The sequence below is a fragment of the Manduca sexta genome, chromosome 26 (assembly GCF_014839805.1).
Source record: "Manduca sexta isolate Smith_Timp_Sample1 chromosome 26, JHU_Msex_v1.0, whole genome shotgun sequence".
NCBI classification, from domain to species: Eukaryota; Metazoa; Arthropoda; class Insecta; order Lepidoptera; family Sphingidae; genus Manduca; species Manduca sexta.
Genome location: NC_051140.1, coordinates 19,956,326 through 19,979,432, shown reverse-complemented (window position 1 = coordinate 19,979,432; position 23,107 = coordinate 19,956,326). Strand labels below are relative to the sequence as shown.

At 33.8% G+C, this 23,107-nt stretch overlaps 2 protein-coding genes and 1 non-coding gene across 4 annotated transcripts; 2 read left to right on the top strand and 1 right to left on the bottom strand.

Moving 5' to 3' along the window:
• Positions 1-5,832: 5,832 nt before the first annotated feature.
• Trnaq-cug lies at positions 5,833-5,904 on the bottom strand. Its single transcript has one exon. It is a non-coding gene; the product is annotated as a tRNA-Gln (tRNA).
• Positions 5,905-8,305: 2,401 nt separating this feature from the next.
• LOC115446863 (juvenile hormone esterase) lies at positions 8,306-14,594 on the top strand. 2 transcript variants are annotated; one of them, XM_037443440.1, is made up of 4 exons: positions 8,306-8,751; positions 8,790-9,013; positions 11,768-13,041; positions 14,403-14,594. In XM_037443440.1, exons 2-4 carry the CDS (start codon positions 8,834-8,836, stop codon positions 14,587-14,589), a joined length of 1,641 nt encoding a protein of 546 aa, XP_037299337.1. In that variant the 5' UTR covers positions 8,306-8,751; positions 8,790-8,833; the 3' UTR covers positions 14,590-14,594. The 2 variants fall into 2 exon arrangements, with proteins under 2 accessions (XP_037299337.1, XP_030029533.1); XM_030173673.2 differs by having other exon boundaries at positions 8,306-9,013.
• Positions 14,595-15,230: 636 nt separating this feature from the next.
• On the top strand, positions 15,231-22,763 carry LOC115446864 (esterase FE4). The gene is made up of 3 exons (XM_030173675.2): positions 15,231-15,502; positions 16,891-18,164; positions 19,090-22,763. Exons 1-3 carry the CDS (start codon positions 15,332-15,334, stop codon positions 19,271-19,273), a joined length of 1,629 nt encoding a protein of 542 aa, XP_030029535.1. The 5' UTR covers positions 15,231-15,331; the 3' UTR covers positions 19,274-22,763.
• Positions 22,764-23,107: the final 344 nt, after the last annotated feature.

Below are 23,107 nucleotides of genomic sequence, written 5' to 3'. Positions count from 1 at the left end.
GTCAGGAATGATATCTCGAGTACTTTAACTGTGATCAACCATTAATAGATATTTTAGTGGTCTATAATTAACAATGTAAAATTATTATATCGTACAACAAAGAATCACTTTTACTACAACCGGGATAAGAAGACATTCTGACTTTGAACTTACTCCACGGATTACTAAAATATTTGTGAGGTCGACGTCGTAATTACGGTTCCATCACTGCTCTGCCCCTGCACGTCCCGTATTAAAAGCTTTATGCAGTCACTCAATAGAACGGTTTCAACTCAAAGCGACGCATCGGATGAGGCGTTTTACATATCAAATGTGGATCTGATAGATTTTTCATTGATTCCAGTAGCTGTCAAATCGACTGTGTTGAGTAGACAGTTAAGAGCTGAATTGGAGGTGCTGAATGCTCAGTCTCTGATGGGTGAAAAATCTTTGATAAAGATAGGTTCTTTTTGGATTGATCTGTTTTACCTGTCACCTGGAGTGAGTACTACAAAAGAAAGGCGCGTACAACAAACCTCTTAGCATGTATTGAACATGATGTAAATAAGCATAGACTATAAGGGTTTTTTTATGAACGGGCAGAACGCAAAAGCGACATAAGCATCGCGTCATTTGGTTGTTAATATAATAATAATAGTACAGTAAGTAGAATTTCACCGCTCTTCACATTGTGAGATAGAATTTGAACCTTTTACTGGCAAAATACATCGTATACCACCGTAAGGTATTTATCCTCACGCTGTTGCTTGAACAAAAATAAAACTAAAAATCTTTTCAAGAACCGATTTTTCAGCAAAATTCTCACCTCTTAACTCCCAAAATCCTGCAGTCCAACCACAGCAATAGAAACATCGCTGGGTTCAAATGAATGCAGTGGGGTGGCGCGGTTCGCAAGTAAATCTTTTTGTTAGCAACGTTGATCTTTTCATATGCAGCCGAAGCGAAAGCGACCTGAATGCAACCCCTTCTGAAATAGAAATAATGATGCGAGGATTTCTTGCACAAAAAACTCGTGGAATTTAATTATGAATACGGTTTCCGTTAATGTTTTAAGTGCCTGGTTTGTTTAATGAGAGGAGCGAATGCATGGTCAGTGCTAGGAATACCCACAGTACCTTTATAATGTGACTAAGTAAGGCATGGTAGTAAACTGATCATCCTGGCACATTTTAGTCTTATGATATCCCCTAATTATAAAACAAAGACACATCACACCTTAACTCCCGATGAGGTAGATATGTGATAGGGTTCCGTAATTACCCTAAATTTAATTTTCTTTAAATCTGAACATAACAATATTAATTCAGTGCTGCTTTATAATAGAAAAGCAAGTACTTAGTACCTACTCAGATGTTTTATTTGCACGGTGAGAGAGATGTATAAAAGATGAAAATAAAACTTACGACCATTCACAACTGTGAACCAACGTTACAACAAATTAAGAAAAAGTAAATAAAGAGAAAGTATTTAAACATGAACAAACAGTAATATAGACAGACTCTATACATTTGATTGCCGACCAAAATCAGGCATAAATAATAGGCATTCCCACCGTCTTACTAACAGAATTGGACAGCTACTCAGACTCACATAGAGATTGAGACATATTTCTAGAATTTTCAGATTACTATGAAACGCCAGTGTTTGGATATTCACTGAATTTATACTAGGACTCCCCGAGGCAGTGGCCGCTTTGGCGATCCGTCAACGTCGTTTGTGCAAGATAAAACGGCATTTTGTAATATCGGTTTAGATTTATGATCGCGTGCGGTTTTCTCAACAACAGTAGATTACAGACGCTTTGTTCGCGGCGGATTGTGTTTAAAACGATGTTTGATGTTGTCTAAAGAAGAGTTTCAATTTGTTCGGTAGATTTTTGATAGCAGAAGGTAGAGAATTCTGGCGGTAATGTGTGGGCTTGGACGATGCAAGATTAATTTAGAATGTATTTGGCGGTGGAGATAGGGTAAGTAGAAGAAATACGCTGGGTCGCTGACAAATAATCTCATGAAAATTAATGACTTAACACGTCACCTCGTTTGGGCGTCAATAGTATAATTTCAACTCGATGATATCATTTAGGTGTTAAACAATCTTTCAATATATGCCAAATCAGTTCTGCAATACATTTGATAATTGTGTTGCACTGACCCTACATTGGAACAGGATAAGGACAAAATATGTCTCCGGCAGTGGCTCCATAACATACGTTGTTATGAGCCAAACCTTCCTTTGCAAATGTTAAAGTGTTAAGAAGTAAATATTTCAATATTTAAAGCCCCACCAAAAATAATTAATGAAGAGCAAGAAAAATACATGTATTTAATTCCCGAGAACAAGGGAATGCTCAAGACTAGGCCGGGATGATCCATCAACGTCATAACGTGATAAAATGACGTCGCCGCTATTAGATTTATTATTGTCTTAGGTTAACTGGAGTGGCATGCGTTCTTAAGCTTTTGAGCTGTTGATTTATTGTTCTTCTTTGTATCAAGTTCCCCTAATAAAGGGGGAGGTTTTCAATGTTTTGAGTCACTTTACACTCACATAGGCTCACGTCCTTAATCTTGGAAGGGTTAAGCAGAGAAGTAACCTATCCACCATTGCGGGCCTTATAACCGTTCCATGATGTGCAAGAGCGAAGCCAAGTCAGCTACAAATTACAATTTTTGACCTAGGCCCTTATTTTCTAATAGAAACCCTCACATCAATTTTAGCCTGGGAATCTAACGCACTATCTCATGGCTTATAGCGCTGGATGCTATTAAATCAATGAGTTGATAATCAATAACCACATCACTCAGAACTGTAAATTCAACGTATAAGACATTGCGCTTCGCCTATTATCCGTCACTCTATGTCATTGCAATGTGTTTTATTTAATAAGATCTAGCAATTTCACAAGCTACGATAAATTAAATAAAAATATATATAACTGCATTATTATGGAACCGGTGATAAGTTTTCAAACGAACTACCTCATTGGGATACCTAAGTCAGCAATGATTTCTTTCAAAAGCTTAATATATGAAAATTTAAATATCATCCTTAGATCCCCGAAAATCCAACTGCATTCGTCCAACATTTAAAACACAATATTAAAGTTGGTGGCAGGTTTTAATTGCACAAATATTTCCACTTGAAGCGCGGAGTTCGGCTAACATACGCTCTGTGTACACGAGAACAGGGGAATTGTTTTTTTGTATGACTGGAATTAAGGTTAAATGTGCCGTTCGTAATGTAGCGATATGGGGAGTTATTCGATGCGGGGTCGTTGAACTTGTACAATATAACAAGATCTTTATTGTTTCAAAAGGGGTTGTTTTTCTGGATACCATATCACTTTCAAAAGGGGTTTTAGATATTCAAGAAAGTAGCGTATGTCTAGCGTTACTGACATCATCCAAGATTAATATTCCCTCATTGGGTCTTAGAGATAGTATGATATTAGAGGTATTATCGATCGTGATGTTGTGTTTATCTGGTTGAAAATTTACGTCATCAATTATTTATAGTTTGATTATTCATTTCACAAACAAAGGAACATCCTCTACAATGATTATAATCTTTAATACTATATTCTCTATAATAAGACGTCTCGACTACCCATAAATCTTTACTATACAAATAAACAAAAATGTACTCAGACATTATTATCATAAACAAAAGATCTTTATTTTTCTCTTACCATTTATCTCTGAGTGCATTTATTTTATGTAGAAGGATGGAATTAAGTTTAAATAAATTACTTTTATCTTAATTAATCTTATTTTTTACCCAATATATTCTTTAGTAAATATTCAAGGATAAATACGTTTTTAATTCGTTAGTCTTTATGATTTTATTTCGTTATTATTGTATTATTGCACCTTTTTAAACCACACTGTTGTAATAAATGTGAATTTTTATGTATTTTACTTTATGAATGTTATTTGTAGTTAAATTATAAAATCCATTTTTTATTATTTATGAAAATAGCTGAAAATATATTTAGAGAAAAGCTATTTTGGTAAACTGAAAAGTCTATTATAGTATTAATTAGTGACGTATGTCACTTCGTACCAGCGTTTATACGTTTAATAAGGTTACAAATTTTAAGAATTATTTCTACTTTATAGAGCACCCAAGTTTTTTAAACTTTAAAACATGAAAATGCTTCTGATCAACAACCATATTTACTTCTGCCAAGAATTACAAACATTATTGTTTAAAGGCATTTTTCTTCTTTTATATTATGGCTGCCACCGTTTATTTATCGGTGATTTTAATGTCGAGTAATAATAGCATCTATACAAAACACGATTGTTGATTCATCGAAAAATCATGAATAACCTCAGTTGTTTAAAGGCATTAAAACCAATAATACTAGGGTTGGTATGACACTTCATCTGAAATTTCAAAGTGACGAGCGTAGTATATGATATGCAACAATATTATGGATGGCATTGGTTGCAACTGTGAGCAATAAGCCTAATAACATCATCAAAAGTTCTGTTCGTCAATAAAAACATGAATACAAAATTTCACACGAATGCATCGGTAACGCGTCTAAAATTTAAATAAAACAGGATTTTTTGGTTAGCGCATTGGCATCGCAGCCTTACACCGCATCGTAACAAACGCGTATTTCGGCGGGTCTGAGCTGCAGTCTGTGCACTGGGATTGACTTTTCAACATTGAAATTTATAACTTGTATCTATATTAAATCTATATGCTCTTACTCCTAAATATAGGTACGTTGCATTCATTTTTAAAAGAAAAACTTACACATAGTTTAGATATCGGCATGAGATCTATTAATACCAGAAAGTTGTACATTGTTTCGGTACATTCATTAGTGTATTTGTAAAACTTAACTAACACTATCATCAAAAATAAAAATGTATAGTAAGAATACAAATGACAACGAAAAGGATTGCTCTTAATAATATATTTATTATTTTTTAACGACTTTCATTTTTTTTGTAAGTTTTTTATACAAATTATTGACGAAGCGAAAAAGGGCTATACTTATAGATACATATAATATAGGTACTAATATAATAATAATAGTGGCGCTAACAAGAACGATAAATTAATACATAGACATTTATCCTAAACATAGAGCTGAGTAAATAATGTCAACCATTCCTTTTATAATAATATTATCGTCGGGAATCGTAGAACAGGTAGACTCATTTTTACATTAATATTCATAATTCCACATGCCGGTTTGATTCGAAAGGTCAATATAGATTAGAGCTCTAGATCCAAGGAGACCTAGCCGGGATCGAGGTAAATCCCGGCTGACATGCCGTTATAAATGCCCCTGTAAGACCCTTGACTAAAGCATTAGAAGATTATGTGGTGACAGGCCGCTCTTCATTACAACAATTTATTGGTATTGTAACTTGTAAATATTGTTGCGTTTCATATACTGGAAATATATCGTTTAAGGAATCCAATTCACATATATTTAAACTTGTTGAATAATTGTTGCGGACGTTGTCAACTGTTGCTCTAAACACGACACTAATGGCGGCAACAATACAACATTTTGTTTTCATACAATTATTATGAACTTGACAGTTGATTGAATTAAGTAGTTTAGCAAGTTAGTTGAAGTATGATTGCAGTTTTGTCAACTAATAACCTGTTGATTAGTTTACGGACACATACAGTTTCATAGTTAATAACTGATTTAAATGTTTATTAGAAATACCGATATCATTTACTAACATTTAAAAATAAACAAGTATTATATATCTTTAGAAACTACACAATCCCCGATAAGATGTTATAAATATAATTGAGCACTCTACAATAACATTTCTGCAATATAAAAATAAAAACAGGTCCCACCGAGATTTGAACTCGGATCGTTGGATTCAGAGTCCAAAGTGCTAACCATTACACCATGGGACCGTGCTGGCAATACAGCCAAAGAGCTGGTCTGTAGAGCAGTTAAAATAAGATTATAGCTTTCACCCAAGTGTTTTTTTTTGGTTCGCAAAACCACATACACGTGACCACATTGTAAAATGAGTTAAAACTTAATATCAACCGGTGATAAACTTTTTTTATTTTCAATGTTACCAGAAATATCCAGGTCTGTCGAACTGGGTGGACACCGGTTAAACCCGAAACGAACCATTACGGCGAGTTCTTCATCGAGCGTACAAACGCAGTTATTCTATCGAATATAAATAGTATCTGTATCCTCTCGCCAGCAATGAAGATAGTTCTAATATTGTGCATGTTTACTAATGATAATGAGCACTTTCTATCAGGTCGTTTTATTTGTCACCGGCTGTGTGTTGTACAAATTTTTTAGAACATGCATTACTGGCGAGATATCATAAATAACAATATAGTATTACGAGTATTATCATTTAAGGTAATACGAATAATGGACATATGAAAAGAATGGTTACAAAAACTCCATTAATAAAATTTTGAAACGTTCGGCAATTATCAAGGTGATTACAATTTAGATAAACCATCTGCCAAATAATTACAAGATCTGCCTCATCCCTACCATTTTAAATCAAAACTAATACACAAAATCAATTCAATTTCAAAAAATCTTAAGAATTCTTCTCTAACCAGAAATAATTTTATTACTATATAAAATCCTCACCCAGCAGCCAGTCTTTATCGTCCAAGGAGCACTTCAATCTGAAGATTAGTTTTTGAGTTGGCAGTAATAGCTGAGTCGCCTGCATCGTCTCTCATGCAAATCACCCGCGAATCAATTCAAGGGTCCGCAGATAGTTCACTCTACCCCTTTTGAATATAAAGATCGAAAACTTTAATGTTCACTGATGAGTTCTAGTAAGATCCATCTTTGTTGATGTAAAATGATTAGAGATTTACTGAATACATTAATGGAGTTGGTTTGTCGACTTTATTGTTAAGCTGTTTGTGTTGTTGTTTATATTAGTACAAGCACCTTTTACTTGAATATATTTCATTAGGAAGTAAGTGAAGGAAAACATTTTGACGTCTCGCTTATCATCTGTGAAGTGAGAGTTCTTAAAAAAATCAATTCGTATTAGGGCAGCATGTTAGATGAAATTCAGAATCCTCTCATAAGTATCATGTCTATCAAATGGACAGAATAATGCAATAGAAAGTTAATAACATAATTTTGTTGTAATTCATGATACCGCGAAACTATTTTTATTTTTACTGAACCGAAGATCAATGAACAAACTATTTTAAAAGTTAACAAGGCAAGTTTACATCTTAGTACATTTATCTTTTCTTTTAGATAAATATTTATCTTAAAAGAGAGAAGAAAGGCCATTTATAATTCAGCGCGGGTCCACGGCGGGCGCCGGCGGTCAGTCACGCACAGATAGGGTTAAAATTCACGAGTTTTCTCGTGTTTTGCGTAATTTATTCAAATTTGGACATGCGACGGAGGACTGGCTCACAATGTTAAGTGCGACAGCCTTAATGGTCAGTCATTAGGTACTAATTAATATAAAAAACAAAAAGGAATGTAACGAGCTCCAATTGAATTATGCTAACTCGATAAAGGTCGGGTAACATTAAATGCTAAACGGATTTTATTTTATGTTATGTTGTGTTGGCGGGAAGTGAAATAAATTAGGCATTTTGCGTGCAAGAGTCTACTGCTAGTGTAACATAGTATTGTTTATTCTTGCTGCCAAGCATTAGTGTGCAAGGATCGATGTGTTCTAAATTATGGGCAAATGTAGCCAGCACAGTTACTGCACATTATCAGAATTCATATTTTATACAACAAGCTCAGGGTGACAGGTTTCAAGACACTGTGAGCGCATTTTGCGTAAATCAGATCGGCAACAGGTAATATTTAAAAATAAAAACCGCAATAATATCCGAAAAAGAGTTTTATTTCCAATAAATGTACTTAAAAAATATTTTAGAGATTGGTAAACCAGCGTACTGTAAATAGTAACTTCTAATTTTTCCACAAAGTTTACAATAAAAAAAAAAATTAAGTTAATAAATTGGTCTGTCATTTTATTGCGTCTTAAGTCAGTGACCAAGTTTAGAGAGAGTCACTTGTAATTTGAAACTTTATATACTTCCCGCTTGAGAACGACAGAGGTGACAGATTCCATTGGATGTTATACTCACTATATTTTCCGTGTTTTTCGTCGCTATGATTTCCATAGTTTAATTACATAAACTTTATAAATTAAATAAAATTATAACAAAATTGTGATAATATAAAACATATTTTTGTCATTACATTTTTTCCTAACGGCAACTCCACATACATATACCGCTATCTCTCTCCCACAATCACCGTTGTATTACGTCCGTCATAATCAATCCCAGTACAAGGCCAGCGCTCGCCGCCGCACGCGCTTGCGTCATGCGAACAATTTTAAAATAACCTACAAATTACGTATTGTTGTTTATACAACTACTTTCGGATTTCGAAGTGTTATCGAATCTGATTGGTCAGATATTATGTCATTTTATAGATTATGGAGTTGTGGATTTTGAACTTATCTTTACGGAAACCGGCTTCGAAGTATGTTTAACAAGGAGTATAAGCGAAATTAAAAGAGATATGGTAGTAATGCTCGATTTACCGGTGCGTGAGACATAGTGCGCGTTGTTTGCCCTCGAAATGAAGAAAAATAGTAGTGTCAAAATTTATAATTCGTGTGTTGTGAGTGGCACTTGACTTCCTAACATAAAAAACTACAATTTATTTATTAATATTTCATTTAGAACAATAACATAGAGTACAATATGTGATACAGATTTAAGAAACTGAGGACAAATCTACTATCACTTGACAATTAAATAAAATAATTCTATTTAAAAATTAACAAGTACTATATACAAGATGAAGTTCGGCAAGAGAATAGTGTTGTTTAACCTCTTTGTGATGAATTTGGTGGACCAGCCGGCACCAGAAGTGGAGATTGAACAAGGAGTTCTGAGTGGAAAAATTAGTCCAGATGGAAGTTTCTACGAGTATCTTGGAATACCGTATGCAACCACCAACAGCTCCACCAGATTTAAGGTTCGTTTGTTTTATATGTTGCTAAATAAAGGAGAGAACTATGTTTTTTTTTTAATTATAGCAAAACTACACTGTAACTGGTTCTTGAAAGAAACAAATAGGTGGCGACCACTTGATCTTAGAGGCATCTGGTAACCCTATCTCATATGAACAAAACAAAAGATTCTAAAACTACATATCTAGCAGAAATTTAGGAACATACACTTCTCTCAGTATTAGCATTGAATTCGTGTACTCTTAATTCTCAGTCAGGTGACCTAATAATGTTGTAATTGAAAAAATAAAAAGGCGTCTTGCATAGAAAAGTTAACGTCTTCGGCTTTTAAAAAATAGGTACAACATAAAAATTTAATAATCGATTTTATGAACAGTCTCAATCGAAATGGATATTGTAATATTTTACTACTTTGTCGCGTATATTGTTTTATATTTTAATTAAAAATAAAATCGCTTTCTAACATGTCTGTCATTTGGATGTCTAGCAGCGGTGTTTTGTATTTTATTAGTCAATGTCACTATAATTATCTTGCTATCTATTGTATTACTAAAGTTTGTGACATGTTAAATTAGTTTTTTTGACGATTAATGCTGTAAGTTCATTCATATTTTCAATATTGACGAAAGGTCTAATAATTGACTTTATTTATAAAATATGGAATACTAATGTAGGTATAAAATACTAAGTAACCCAAAACACAGACTGATAATAGATAAAATAATATTATAATAACAGCAATTAAACAATATTAACTTCTAATTAGATAAGTGATAAGGACGCTTCGTTTTATTACTAATGCTAAAGCCAGACTGGATGTGTGACTGTGTCTAGATTTGGAGCGTTTGGAGAATTCCACCACGGTATCCCCTGCCTGTCATAAGAGGCGACTAATAGGGACCATCAGAGAGATCGCGGGCGAGCAGCAGGGGGCTATTAGCTGTTAATCCAATATTTCTCATGCCTATCCATTTTCTTGGTCTATAACATACCGACAAAAATATTAAAGTACTTAAAAACTCGTTCGCCGGTCTACAAAAAAAAACATACAATTTTACTTACAACCTTGGCGTCCAAGGTTCACGGTCATTGCTAAGTAATTTGCTACATGTCATATGATTATAATTAAGTTTACTCACATATTTATAACATATAAAGTTATTTTAAATATAATTATCGTAATCTGAGTACGTGGGATTTTTTAATTCCATTATGAACTTATTAAGTATACATTTTAAAATGTCGCTTGTCTATAATGTTCATATATAGACGTAAATATTGGGAATACCAAGTAATGTTTTGAACTACAAATTAACCATTAAGGCTGAAGGAAGGAAGATATGAAAATCGCTTTTTAATTCACTTTACGGGCATATCATGTTAAACTTAGGACCGAAAGAATTAAACTATACTACCTTCTTTAAAACCCCTAATGATAAAGTAACTATAGATGAATTGCGAACATCTAAAGAGAGAGGAAAATTTGGGATGCTAGGGTCCTAAAGGAATCTCACGAGCCAAATGTTGTAAGACCGTAGAGACAGAATCAGAAGAACCGGATTAAACATGGCTGGTATCAATTTGTTACATTGTACTAACAGTAAAATTCATCTTATAATAAAATATTAAACGCGTGTAACTAATTAACGGTTAATTAATCAATATCACCAGCTGTTTGATATACTAATTACTCTTTGGTATGATAACGATGACAGATGATTTTAAACATTAAATCATCTGTCAATGATGTTTCTATAAGTGGTCGAATGCCATGATATGAAGAATAATAGGTTTTCCACCAACTAAAATGCATCGGTCCACGATTATTTTACATTTTTCAAAGTTACATAAATTGTTGCTAATGCTAGAACATATAACAATATAATAATATCATCCCTGTATTATATACTGTCCCACTGTAGGGCATGGGCGTCTTCTACTACTGAGAGGAATAAGGCCTTAGTCCACCACGCTGACCTAGTGCGGATTGGTGGACTTCACACATCTTCGAAAAATCCTATAGAGAATTTCTCAGGTATGCAGGTTTCCTCACGATATTTTTCTTCACCGTTAAAGCAAGCGATAATTCACAAAGAATACACACATATTTTTTTTAAAAGTCAGAGGTGTGTGCCCTTGGGATTTGAATCTGGGGACTTTCGTGTCCGTTCCACAACCAATTAGGCTACCGCCGCTTTGAATGTTAGAACATGTTGTTTGTAAATTAAATCAAGAATTACTTAATGCCAATACTGACTAGAAATTATTTTAAATAAACCGTTCTTACAATGTTTCTAATATGTCTTATTAATTGTTGTAATGTGAAGATAAGTGATAATCCTTGACCCTAACGTCACAATGTCTAGGGTTACCAGACGTGTATTGTCTATAAACTAGTTATATAATGCTGTATCCTATCATATAACAGGTTAGGATGGAAATTAATATAGCTGGTCTTATATCGTTGTATATAACAAGTCTCGCGCATTCCTTCAAATTTTAAACAATTGCTATAACACTGATGATTAAGAACCTAATACTTGATACGCTAAATTAACGACTTTAATTTCGTATTTAATAATTTCTTTTTTCAGATTTTAGTTTTTAGTACATTCTGTAATTTTTGCAATAAAATATATGTATATTATGCGACAAACAAGCGACAAAAAATTGCTTGATTATTAACGACGATAAGATAGATATGTCTACAAAGAATAGGGATCTATTTATATGACATTAAGAATATATTTTATTTTCAGGCACCACTACCTCCTCCTTCATGGAAAGGAGTATTCAAAGCAATCGACGAGGTAGACCTCTGCCCACAAAACTCAGTATTCGGTATTATTGGTACTGAAGACTGCTTGAAGATAAATGTTTACGTCCCTGTTTACGGTAAAAGACCTCTCCCAGTCATGGTCTATGTTCACGGAGGAGCGTTTATCCTAGGGAGCGGCGGAAAGCTCTTGTACGCACCAGATTACCTTATAAAACATGATGTTATTGTCATAACATTTAATTACAGACTTGGAGCTCTTGGTTTTCTTTGTTTAGGAACTAAGGATGCTCCGGGTAATGCTGGATTAAAAGACCAGATTGCTGCTTTAAGATGGGTTAGGAAGAATGTTGCAGCATTTGGCGGAGATCCCGATAATATAACAATATTTGGACAAAGCGCGGGTGGAACTTCAGTTTCGCTATTATTAGCTAGTGAAGCCACTACTGGGTTGTATAAAAGAGCTATAGTTCAGTCTGGGTCCTCTCTGTCTAGTTGGGCGCTAAACAGACAGCCTAAATGGGTGGCGAGTCTTATAGTTAAAGAATTAGGACACGACACAAACGATCCAGAAGAAATATATGAAATACTGTCCAAAACTTCATTTAAAGATTTAGTTAGAACAAAACCCGCAAGACCTCTAGACAAATATTTAGATACACAACTACTACATCTGCCCTGTGTGGAAAAATACATTCCTGGGGTGGAACCAGCTATAACTGATTTGCCAATTAATTTGCTAACAAACAAACCTAAGACGAATGTATCAGTTATGTACGGAACTACAAGTAAAGAAGGTTTATTCGTTATATCGAAAGATGATGACAAAACAGTGAAAGAAAGAGATGAAAAATATATTTTCGCTTCTGATTTAGAGTTTCCATCTGAAAAACAAGCAGAAATAGAAGATAATAAGGTTAGACAGTTTTATTTTGGTGACGAAAGAATGAGTATGAAAAATATATTGAATATATCAGATATGTTCACCCATTTGTATTTCGAAGTACCGTCGATTTTGGAGTCAGAGATATTGATGGAAAATTCAAATATGCCTGTTTATAATTATTATTTTAACTACGCTGGTGGACGGAATTTTTTGAAATACATTACTGGATTTAAACATGAATCAGGAGCGTGTCATGCCGATGAACTGTTATATATATTTCGGGGAAATCTTTGGCCGTTTCCTATAAGAAATAAAGACCAGCAAATGATTAACTGGATGACAAAATTATGGACCAACTTTGCTAAAAATGGGTAAGTTTTCATAATTGAATTTGTCTTGACTGCGTACACAGTCCTTCAAAATAGTTTATAAATTAATCCTGGACTCGGATAATCTGTATGTCCAATTTCATCCCTTTTTTATTGCTTTGAATGACGAAACGAGCTTGCTGTTCGCCTGATGGTAAGCGATACGACCGCTAATAAACAGTAGAGACACCATCCAACATCTTGAATTACAATGTATTGTTTGGTATTCCACTAATCTCGACATCCCGAGGCATGAGGTGTTAAGTCTTATTATGTCCAGTAGTTACAATGACTAAAATCTTTTTCAAACCGGAACACAACAGAGACTACATACTGTTGGTTAGTGGCAGAAATAGACATTTAATTGGTACCTACCCAGGCGGACTCTCATATGAGAGACTACCACCTTAATCTGTTCAGCGGTCAGTACGTTTAAATCTAACAAGCACCTAAACATATTTACATTATTTCTAAGCTTACATATTATAATGATATTTTAACACGCCGATGCCCATACATTGTAGATATAGAAGACAAACCAATATGGGAGGGTCTTTATTAGAACAACAGAAACGAAACAAAAGTTTTAGAATTTTTGTCTGTTTATCTGTTTGTACGTTTTTACACGCATCATACAAAAACTACAGAATTGAATTCATTTCAGTTTTGTCCAATGTTTTTGTACAGGTCTAGCTTAAAATATAAACTTCATCTTATTCCTGGAAAATATAAAGCGGAGCTTTTATCACTGAAAAACTCTATCACGCGGGCGGAGCCGCGAGCAAAAACTAGTAGTAGCATACATACGGAGTTATGACTGTAATTATCGCGTTGTACCACGTATGATAATACAAGTAAGATACTGTGAGAAGGGCAAATCATAAATACCTTCATTCGAATGGCACAATTTTGCGAAACTCTAAATAAACTTATATTATCTAAACTATACTCGGTTTCGCGAAAATCCAACGCAATTTTGTCTTTTATTATTTTCTAGAAACGAAGCTTTTCTACAAAACGTAGCTCGTATTGTAAGTTAACGTTTTCATTGTCTGACGGTTGGAAGACGAAATTAAAGTAACGTAACATATTGTAATCAAAATATATTGTGCGAAAGTTCTAACGTTAATATGAAGATAGTCTCCGCGAGCCTTATTACGTATCTTCTTCTATCAACCTTCTTTACTCTAATATAGAATGTAGAATGTCAACGCAACATATCCTAGAACATGTAAATCAGATTTGATTTAGTTTTTATTAAGCCAACACCATCTTGCTATGTATAGGATGCCTTGGTTATGCCCCCGATATCCCCCGTGTACGAGTCTTCATGTATAACATATATTAATATTATTATTTTTTAGTGATCCTACACCGCCACACGACTCGCAAGAACTTCCTGTTAGATGGAGCCCCAGCAAGAAAGAAGATGTCAAGTTTCTACACATCGAAGACGAGTTAACAATGGGTAGAACACCAAACCCAAGCGCATATCGTTTATGGAAAGACTTGTATAATAAATATAGGAAAAAATATGTGGATATATATTAGATAGAGAGTTTGTTTTATTTTTTAATAACCCCGAAAAGTTCTTACTCGACACAAGGTAAAATCTTGTGTAAATTTTATTTTATAGTTTCATAAAAATGGAAATAGAATAAAAAAAATAATTTCCTGAAATCATATACTTAAATCTGAAAAGGGTTTTTTTTCTTATTTGAGTCGTCTTTTCAATACCATTTGTTATCACGCCCAATATTATAACCTAACTGGATAGAAAAAAAATATAGGTCATAGGAACCTGTGACAGTGATAATGATGAATAGAGAAAAACACTGTTCTAGTGGGCCACGTCTAAACGCTAGAGGCCATAATATGCTGTCTAGTTAGTTAAGCAGGCTGACAAAATACTGATAAACGTTAAGGGATAAAGTATGGTTCAATTGCCAACATTATAATATCGAATTACAATAGACAGTAAGGCAATTTTAATCTTCATAAGGTTGTTAGTGTAGTTAATTTGCCGAACACGATACCAAATGAATGATTGTTAGTAAAAATATTTTAAAAGATTATATTCTTAAATAACTAGAAGATTCGCCTAACTCATTTATGAGTTAGAATGGACTTAAGTCAAATACACAATTACTCACTACCTTGACCAGATAAACAGCTTCATGATAAATATTGATAAGATATTTATACTAGGCTTATCATCAGATGTTTAACATTATATATTAGCAATATTTTATAATATACCTATATACTACTGGACATCAGCGAAGTACAAAAAATGAAGAAAACAAAGTATTTAGTGTTGTTTTCGTTGTTCGCTATGAACCTTGTGGAGCAGCCGGCGCCGGAGGTGGAGATAGACTCGGGAGTGCTGAGCGGCAGGATCAGTGCTGACGGTGACATTCTCGAGTATGTGGGCATTCCGTATGCGACAGCAGAAAGATTTCAAGTAAGTTACAAAATATTAGAAATGATTAAATATTTTCCACATGTTAGGTTTACTAAGTGTGTTTATATATAAACTGTAACCTTGTAGAGATAACTCGCCAGAACAATCACCGTCAAAAATGTTTGAAACTCAAGATAACTTATGGTGCGTCCAGACATTGTAGACGTTCGCTAAAATGCCCGAGCATGTATAGCAACACTTATATGTGTGTATTTGTTTATATGTAGTGCTACGAAGTGATCCATCGCAAATTCTCATAGAAACGGTCAAACATTCAGTTAGGTTACGAGGTACATACGATACGCCTCATGTGGATGGTGATATCTGTTCGGCTCGTCGGAATGATACGCGTAATGAGTCGATCCATTTAAAATAAAAAAAAAAAACAATCATTTTCGATTACGTTCCATGTTTGGAGGACGTTTAATTTTGCAACTATATGTATGTGTGTTCATGAATGATGCGGCGTATCGAATATCTAAACCACGCATATTTGGGCCACTTGTACTAAGATGTAAAGGCCTTTTTAAAATAAAATGTTTAAACCTAACAACATAGCGACCAACAAGAGGTATTAGTCTACGTATATAATATTATGTATGTGCGTTTAGTCTGACTCGTATTATTGATATAATAATATAGTGGGCATTATTGATGTTGAATAATTAAATAAAAACTAATTTGTTTAACTGCGTTGGTGACGTAGATGTATTTCGTTCGCGGTAGGACCATCCTTTTGGGTATTTAGGGTTCAGGGTTGAAAGAGTCTTGTAATTTAGAACATAAGCGTACCAATGGTTATTTATGTTCTAATTCGTTTTCTTCAAATAGTTGAGTCGCAGGAGAGTTAGCGAAGGCAGGCCTCCCACAAGGTGGACCAACGATCTGGTGAGGGTCGCCGGAATCCAATGGATGAGGCTCAGAACCGGTCCCTATGGCGCTCAATGGGGGGGGGGGGGCTCTATGTCCAACAGTGGACAATTCCCGGCTGAAATAATGATGACATAGTTGAGTGTGTGACTGAAACTTTGAATTTATCGAGTTCGTGTTCCGGTATATTGCACTCGTTGTCTCCGTCCACACTGATTTTGGGTTTGGCTCGGCTCGCAGACTACAATATCTGGACGTGGCATTACATAGCTAAGGCTGCCATTCTAACAGGTATCATTACCACATTTAAAAAAAAACAATCATTCACAAAATACATGTGGTTCAACAATTTTTAATTAATATATGAAAGCAATTAATTCTAAGTCCAAAAAATTACATTAGCAAATACTCTGAAACTTTGATCAATTTATATACATACATTATCACAGGAAACAACAGATTTTCTTAATTAATCCGTGTGATTGATAAGTAATGAAAAAAATAATCAATTTTTATAGGCACCGAAGCCGCCACCTAAATGGAAAGGAGAATTCAAAGCTATAGATGGCTCATCTCAGTGCCCTCAGCCAACGCCACTAGGCGTTGCTGGCACTGAAGACTGTTTGAAAATAAACGTATACGTACCAGCTAAAGCCAGAAGACCTCTTCCCGTTATGTTTTACGTACATGGTGGAGCCTTCCTTTTAGGAAGTGGCGGAAAAATGTTACTAGGACCAGATCTGTTATTAAAACATGACGTAATATTAGTCACATTTAATTATAGACTCGGCGCTCTAGGGTTCCTTTGTTTAGGCATTGAAGAAGTGCCAGGCAATGCTGGCTTGAAAGATCAGATAGCTGCCTTAAAATGGGTACAAAGAAACATAGCCGTATTTGGTGGAGATCCCGACAACGTCACAATATTTGGACACAGCGCTGGCGGAGCATCAGTGGCTTTACTTTTGGCCAGTGAAGCGACTAATGGGCTATTCAAAAAAGTTATTGTGCAGAGTGGATCGTCTTTAGCAAACTGGGCTATTAATCCTAAACCAGTGGAGATCGCAAAGTCCATAGCAAAACAATTACTAAGTTTAGATACTGATGATCCTCTTGAGTTATATGAGTTTTACAAAAATGTTCCCTACAATGACCTAATAGAAAGTACCGCTAATATACCTATCGGTAAATTACTGGCGTTAAATTTACTACATTTACCCTGTGTAGAAAAGGAGTTTCGAGGCATAGAACCAGCAATAACTGACTCGCCGTATAATTTGTTGAATAAAAATCCTAAAAATATTTCAGTCATTTATGGATCGACTGACAAGGAGGGTTTATTTTTTATATCGGAAGAAACAGAAGATTCTTTAAAGAATGCCAATGAGAAACATCTTTTTGGTAATGATTTACTGTTTAAGAATGAAGATGAAGCAAATCGTGTATCTCAGAAAGTGAAACAATTTTATTTCGGCATGGAAGATATAAGCTTCAAAACTAAAATGAATTTGTCGGATATATTCTCGCATTTATATTTTGAAGTACCAGCGATTTTAGAATCAAACATTCTGAAAAGTAGAGTTGAAGCTCCAATTTTTAACTACTATTTTACGTATTCAGGAGGTAGAAATATGGTAAAAGAACGGACTGGGTTTGGAAATGTTACTGGTGCTTGTCATGGCGATGATATATTATATCTTTTTCATGCACTGATTTGGCCATATAGGATAAAACAAAAAGATCACATTATGATTAATTGGCTGACTAAAATGTGGACTAATTTTGCCAAATTTGGGTATGTGAATCAATTAATAATATATCATTGTTTTTAAACCATCGTATATTTATTATTTTTGAAGAAGTATTCAAACTAATAATTATAATTGTGTTTGACTAGCAATTATGTTTACTTACGGTCGTTTTTAATAGATGATTCCAATCTCAATCTTCAATCCGATTTCGAGTCTGAACCAATGGAAATAAGTAATTTGTGAACATGTAAAAAACACTTTTTTTGATTGGACTATTTTCTCGACAGCTTAAAACAAGGGATTGGAATTCTTTATTGAAAATAGCGTCTATTTAAACACCATGTAAACAAAAAGAAAGATAGGTTACCAGATGGTAAGTGATCTTGGAAGTGGATGTGTGGAAACTAATATTTGAGGATGATCTATTAAAATTCCGACATAGGATTAGATTTTGTGTCTTCTGTAAGTAGAATAATTGTCTACATAAAGATGTCACACAAAATTTGTGTAGTTACATATATCTTTCATTTAATTCCATTCTATGTAAAGAGTAAAACAGTTTTTTGTTAGATAGATAATTATTCAATTTAAAGCATTCTGTCGTAACTTATCCGTAGAGGTAGTTGATATATGAGTCCTTTCTGGCCGAATATCGGCCACAGCGGCCAAACTCTGCGGAGATCAGCCAGGTACGCAGGATATATTATAGTGCACACGTGTGTGCGCAAATACACAGGTGCACTCTCTGTTCCTTTACTTTCCTTGTCTGAGACTGAGTACTTTTTAAGATGGAAAAATCCAGCCATAATTATTATTTGGCCTAACCCGGGATTTGAACCCAGAACCTCAGCGCGTTAGTTGTACTCATACCGTGTACAATTACAACTACGCCAGTCAAAAAATATAAATATTCAATAAATAATATGCTACCGATAAATCAACACTTTATCCAAACTTTTAATGTTACAGGAATCCTACACCACATCAAGATAACGATCTTCCAGTAAAATGGGAACCAAGCACCAGAAATAAATGGAATTTCTTGCATATCGGCGATGAATTGAAAATGGGACCTCTACCAAATCCAGATTCGTACAATCTTTGGAAAGATATATATGAGGAATATCGGAATATAAATTTCACGAAAGTGTGATATAAGTTTATTTTTATTTATATGTTGTATTGCATACAAAAAGTCGTAACGTCTTTTAATGAATACCAAGCACTAAAACTAAAAGTTTTCTTAAATGATCCGCATATTGTGATAATTCTGAGCTAACAGCAGCCTAATTATGATAATATTTAACAATTATGCAACTAAATCCAATATATTATATCGCCTGAGATTAAATTACGTAAAATGACCTTTACAATTGCTCATTTAAATACGAATAGCCATGAATAAAATTATTCAACGTTATATGAGTAAATTTTTATTACATATATAATAAACAGTGATAGGAGTACAAATGGAACATTGTGGTGAGTAACTTTAAATACTTGACCAGGAAAGTGCCGCTATTTCACTTTAAAAAATGCTAGAAACTCAAAGAATTTCCTCTAGCACATATCCCCTTTTTAGAAATCTTCAGTAGAACCTCTTTCTACTCTTCTGGTTTTATTCTACTTAAGGATAGTTGTACACATTAAAATAAAACACGTGCATGTTTATTGTGATCTTCTATTTATACATCTATACTTAGTATTATATAAAGCTGAAGGGTTTTTTTTAACGCGCTAATATCAGTTACTTCTGGTTCGGATTAGAAAAATCTTTTGGTGTTGGATAGCCCAATTATCGAAAAAAGTTATAGGGTATATATGTAACATTACGCTATGACCAAAAAAAGCAGAGATGAAAAAAGTTAAAAAAATAGAGAAATTTATTTGTTTTGAGAGCTGCTATTGCTTGCACTGCGTAAATGGTTAATGTTACACAACATAAATGTATGACGGAATTGTTCCTCTTAAAAAGTTTCAAAACGTATATTTTAAAACAAATCCCCCGCCGCATGTATCTGTCTGTTTGAACGCGATAAACTCAATAATTACCCACCGGATTTCTATTATCAATTCGCCTGTCCCTATTAACAATGTCGGATATGACATTTTACGGATTTTGGTTTTATTGCACTAATTACCCTAAAAAGGTATTTTCTTTCAGTAGATTTAAGAAAAAGTTAAATTTTCTTCATAGTTTCTGATATAGCCACGTTAACAAAGTCGTATAGGGCACGGCTGTCGATTAACAATGCTGGATGTGTAACTACTGACATTTTTAGCGGGATGCGAGGGAAGGAGGCGCGCGCGGTTGTGCCAGTACGCACTATGTTTCAGGGGCGTATACACATCACGTGTTAGTTTTGTGTTAATTCGTATTATTTAGAGTTTTTTAATTTAATATCAACCAAAATGATAAGCAGCTCAGCCCGTTGGATAAACCTTGCGACTGAACAAATTGAAGAGCAATTTAGAGCTAGTCAGAAGGTTATGGATAAAATTATTGTCATCTAATTTAGATGAATAAGAAGAAACTGGTAAATTATTTATTATAGATATTTATAAACTTGCCTTATCCAATAAATAGTAAAAAAATATTGTGATATCATAATAATATTATAGCATGTTAATTAGTAAATGAAATATATTTAACTGTCCAATTAAAATTGTATGTTGTACCATATATGACATTGTTCACTAGCATTTGTAATACGAATTATGTCAGTAGTACCATATCCGACTTTTTTGTAAGTCTAAATATTTGTCCAATTTGTAGGATATTGCACTTCCCACATTGTTAACCGTCATTTGTTATATAAATAATGACGGTAGTACGATATACGACTTTCTTGTTAGTTTTAATATAAATACAACTTGTCATATGAGGTACTTTCTACATTGTTAATAATATATATCGTAAAACTGTTAGTGGCATATGGTCCATATTGCTTTGTTAAACGATAGATGATATATTTTATGTGTCGGTTGTGGGACTAAAAAAAATATTTGTTAATATTGCTATAATAAAATACAATTGTGGGATTATTTTTTGCCTGCACTGCTTTTTTTTCTTGGGCTGTGTTAAAATTACATTATTTTTACGCTGGTGTGCCTACTAAAAAAAATTACAAAAAGAGTTATATTACTTATCTTATTTATAACTTCTAGTCTTAATTATTGCTTCTTTTTCAGCTAATCGAAAATTCCCGGTACCAAATAGTAATGATTTAATTCAGTTGTAGGAAATGCTTGGAGATGTAATTAGTGAGAATTACATCTTTAATCAGGAAAATAATAACTACATCTACTAATTTTGTTACGCTATCAGATAATCTTTGCTTATGAATATAATATTTTAGATAAGACTCCTATACTAGCGCCACATTTACATCAAACCTGCAATGACATTTTCTGCGTAACGTCCAATGAAGATAAATATAATCGCAATCTTGACTAGCCATGCTTGTATGGCAACCTATCTACACCTTCTGTAACTTCCATTATAAGTGCTGATACACCCATCTTCGCTAAAAGTGTTCAAACTCGCCAGTCTAGTTTTAAAGATGATAAAGGTAAGAAAAGACTACAGTATACAAAGAATTAGATATTAATGAGAGAAAGAATCAAGGATATGGCTTTACTAAGTTTTGAGGAAAAAAAGTTTAAGGACAGAAGTTCAAAGAAGCATATAAAGTAAAATGTCGTTAGTGTAACTACTGGACATAATAAGACTTAACATCTCATGTCTCAGGATAGCGAGCGCAGCGGAATACCAAACAATACTTTGTAATTTAAGTTTTTATATGGTGTTTTTACTTATTATGGGCGGTCATATCGTTTACCAGGCGAAAGGCAAGCTCATCTCGTCATTTAAAGCAATAAAAAGAAAATGTTCCAGAAAATTTAATAAAAGACAGATCATTAATGTTTTTAATCATTTTTGGAAAATCGCCACACACCTGAGAGGTCTTTAAACACGATCGGCAAAATACATTCCACTATTTTCTTCCCAATAAGAACAAAAGCTTTACATAGTGGAATAAAGTCATTAGGTTTTGGGTCTAATAACTGCACTCGGCAGAACAGAAATCGTATAGTTTTTGTTCATCTTCTTACTGCGAAAGAATTTGGGGTGACAATTACCCATAGATTTATGGAGGAGGGTCATACTCAGAACGAGGGAGATAGTGTTTATTCCACTATTGAGCGTGCTAGCGAGCAAAAGCTCATTTATGTACCAGAAGAATGGTATTGTCTCGTTCGTTGGACTAAAGTACAAGGTAAACCTTATGTAGTGAAACAGATGACAACTCCCGATATATTTCATTTTAAGTCTTTGTTGGCTAATAAAAATTAAAATTGAAAAAATACAAAAGACTCAAATAAGAGAGGTAACAAACAGTACATGCACAGCTCTATGATAGGATTGAATATAAATATAACTTGGAAGATGGATTGAAAACTACAATTGTATTGAGATCTGGTACCCGAAACACAGATAGACTGTCTCGTGAATTTCAAATCAAGCAAGCTTATGATGGGAATCTTCTCATAATTCATGATAAATATAAAGATTTGATGAATCCATGCCAGAGTAGAATAATCCCGGAAAAGTACCACAGCTTTCATGAAAACTTAAAATTTGATAACAATGCTCAAGAGGTACGTGACACTATTTCAGAAGAGGGGGGATAATCAATGATAAGACTCTCTATGTTTTTAATTTTAATAATTCATTGCCATTATTACGGTCATATTAGGTTTAAGGTTGTTTGTATTGCCATTTTGTTCTTAACTTATTTTAATAGACTTTGTTGAAAACGTTGTGATTATTTTTTGACAGTTTATTTTGTAAGTTTTTTTGTTTATAGGTTAAGGTCGTTTTTTATTTTTATTCTACAAGAATTATTTTATAATATTTTGGAAAACCTCTATTTTTCTACAATAAATATTAAAAATAAAATAATGTTCCGCTATTAAGACTGAT

Coding starts and splice junctions, on each gene's coding strand:
- LOC115446863 (XM_037443440.1), top strand. CDS start 8,834: ATGAAGTTCGGCAAGAGAATAGTGTTGTTTAACCTCTTTGTGATGAAT. Junction 9,014..11,767: donor ACAGCTCCACCAGATTTAAG/GTTCGTTTGTTT, acceptor TTTTATTTTCAG/GCACCACTACCTCCTCCTTC. Junction 13,042..14,402: donor ACCAACTTTGCTAAAAATGG/GTAAGTTTTCAT, acceptor ATTATTTTTTAG/TGATCCTACACCGCCACACG.
- LOC115446864 (XM_030173675.2), top strand. CDS start 15,332: ATGAAGAAAACAAAGTATTTAGTGTTGTTTTCGTTGTTCGCTATGAAC. Junction 15,503..16,890: donor CGACAGCAGAAAGATTTCAA/GTAAGTTACAAA, acceptor CAATTTTTATAG/GCACCGAAGCCGCCACCTAA. Junction 18,165..19,089: donor ACTAATTTTGCCAAATTTGG/GTATGTGAATCA, acceptor TTAATGTTACAG/GAATCCTACACCACATCAAG.